The sequence below is a fragment of the Entamoeba dispar genome, genomic scaffold, assembly GCF_000209125.1.
Source record: "Entamoeba dispar SAW760 scf_1105229458281 genomic scaffold, whole genome shotgun sequence".
Taxonomy (NCBI): Eukaryota; Evosea; order Mastigamoebida; family Endamoebidae; genus Entamoeba; species Entamoeba dispar.
Window position 1 is genome coordinate 25,116 of NW_001853114.1, and position 2,118 is coordinate 27,233.

Below are 2,118 nucleotides of genomic sequence, written 5' to 3' on the forward strand. Positions count from 1 at the left end.
AACTTTAATAGTCATTCTTACTTGAACTTGTTGTAATTACTTGTTGTCAAAAATATAAAATAATTCTTTCCTGGTTTTAAAGAAACTATAGCTTTTGAATGATAAGTATCTCCATTCCCACAACTCTTTGAACCAGTAGCAACACATTTTGCAGTTGGATTATCTTCTGAACAAGATAATGTTGAATTAATCAGTCCAGAATCAACTTCTATCACATTAAATCCAGCATTAACACCATTTTCAGTATCACATGTAGAGATTGATATAGATTGTTCAACTCCTCTGATCAAGAACCAAGAACCATATTGAAGAGTGTTAATACATTTATTAGTAGAAGGAAACATATTTGATCTTTTCAACAATTTAATACTTGATCCATTTATAATATCATTCCAAAGAACCTCTTCATAAAATGAACCACATGCATTTTTTTGAAATGTGAACAAAACAATAGGGTCTTTTGTAAATATATCAGCAAATGCCATTGAAATGAATACATATTTTGGAATTCCAGGAACAACATGAGTAATAACATGAGAATCAAGAATATACCAATCAATATCATCATTCTCAAATTCACAGTCTTCAGATGTATTTGGTTCTAAATCATCTCTACAATTATTTAATATTGTAATTCGCGTATCTTCTCCAATTTCTTTTCCTTGAAGAATATAATAATCAATAACATAATTAAAATAATGTCTTGTTGTTTCAATAGAAATATATCCTTCTTCTTTTGTATTAATTTCAAACCAAAATCCATACGAATAAGGTGTTTTTGATTCAAGTCTATCAAAACAATTTTCTACTGACAAAACTGCTTCACTCTTTTTTAAATTTAAAATTTTAGATGTTCCACTAATAAAATCTAGTTTACGAATATAAGTTAAGTCTCTTGCTTCTATAACTTTTTTACAACTTCTTACTGTAGCTTTTAGTTCATCAGTTACTTTAATACATTTCATAAATCCTTGTTGAAAATAACCATTTTGACATCCATGACAATCTTCATAATATCCTTCATTAATATTACATTTTGAACATGACTGTGAAGCATCACAACCACTCAAACAACCATTAATATCACATTGTGGATTACATACATTTTTTTCTTTATCATAAGAATATCCATATTCACATTTACAATTTGAACAAAAAGCAACACTATCACACTCTTCATAAAATAAATTTCTTTCTCCATCACCACAAATAGTCTCTTCACTATAAACAAATGAAATTAAATAATAAACTAATATCATTATATTCATTGTAATTGACTTTTATTAGTTCTTACTATTTTTATTTAAATTATTTCTTATGTAATATATATTTAGCAAACTGACAACAAATACTTAACTCTAATCTTTAAATCCTTTTATTTCTATATGATGTCTTTTCTTTAATAACTTAGAATATCTAACTATAACAAATAGCTGTCTTCTTCATATTATCACAAAACTGTTATTTTCATAAAAATATCCACTCTCTCTTCTCATCAACTTGTACTAAAAACAAAATAAATTCTTCATATTGAAATCAGTCGATATAACAACAAAGCAAAATTCAAAAATCTCTTAAAAGATATATAAAAACTAAAAATATAATATTTAATAACTTATTAATTATTTTTGACACGCAATATTATTATTTTTAGAATACTTTTTTGTGATAAAAATAACCAACTAATATGAGATATATTTCCACATGAAAAAATAATCTTCTACATCATTTATTAAATGTTTGACTTATCCTATAACTTTGTCTTATTACAACACTAACAAACTATTTTTTATTAACTTAAAATAACGCAAAAAATAAATAATTAAACAAAAAAAAATATCTATTCATTATCATAGAATCAGTTATTAAAAGTTTTAAACTCTAAGTTATTTGTCCTATTTTTGACTTATTACTGAATAATTTCATTTAAATTTACTATCTTTTCTAAAAGAATCAAGAGTTTTTTTATGACTTTAATACCTTACCTTCCATTATTTTTTTATTTTGTTATTAGAATTTTTTAATTTTCAAAATTTTATATTTTCCATAAAAAAATCATATAACAGAAATGCTAACAAGTTTTATCCAAACACATTAATACCACACTTTCTTAAATTT

The 2,118-nt window shown here is 24.0% G+C and overlaps 1 protein-coding gene across 1 annotated transcript in view, besides 5 other annotated features; it reads right to left on the bottom strand.

Moving 5' to 3' along the window:
- Nucleotides 1–1,496, bottom strand: part of EDI_012370 (serine-threonine protein kinase, putative) — a gene marked incomplete at both ends in the record, with an annotated part of 3,711 nt that extends 2,215 nt beyond the window's left edge. Inside the window, 2 exons of the mRNA XM_001734417.1 lie at nucleotides 41–1,249; nucleotides 1,460–1,496. Of these exons, the coding sequence (XP_001734469.1) occupies nucleotides 41–1,249; nucleotides 1,460–1,496 (1,246 nt within the window). The remainder of the gene's footprint in view (nucleotides 1–40; nucleotides 1,250–1,459) is intronic.
- Nucleotides 829–849: a sequence feature (AT_rich).
- Nucleotides 1,295–1,333: a sequence feature (AT_rich).
- An 85-nt stretch (nucleotides 1,497–1,581) lies between the features above and the next one.
- Nucleotides 1,582–1,630: a sequence feature (AT_rich).
- A 179-nt stretch (nucleotides 1,631–1,809) lies between these two features.
- Nucleotides 1,810–1,840: a sequence feature (AT_rich).
- Nucleotides 1,841–1,990: 150 nt separating this feature from the next.
- Nucleotides 1,991–2,044: a sequence feature (AT_rich).
- Between the last annotated feature and the right edge of the window lie 74 nt (nucleotides 2,045–2,118).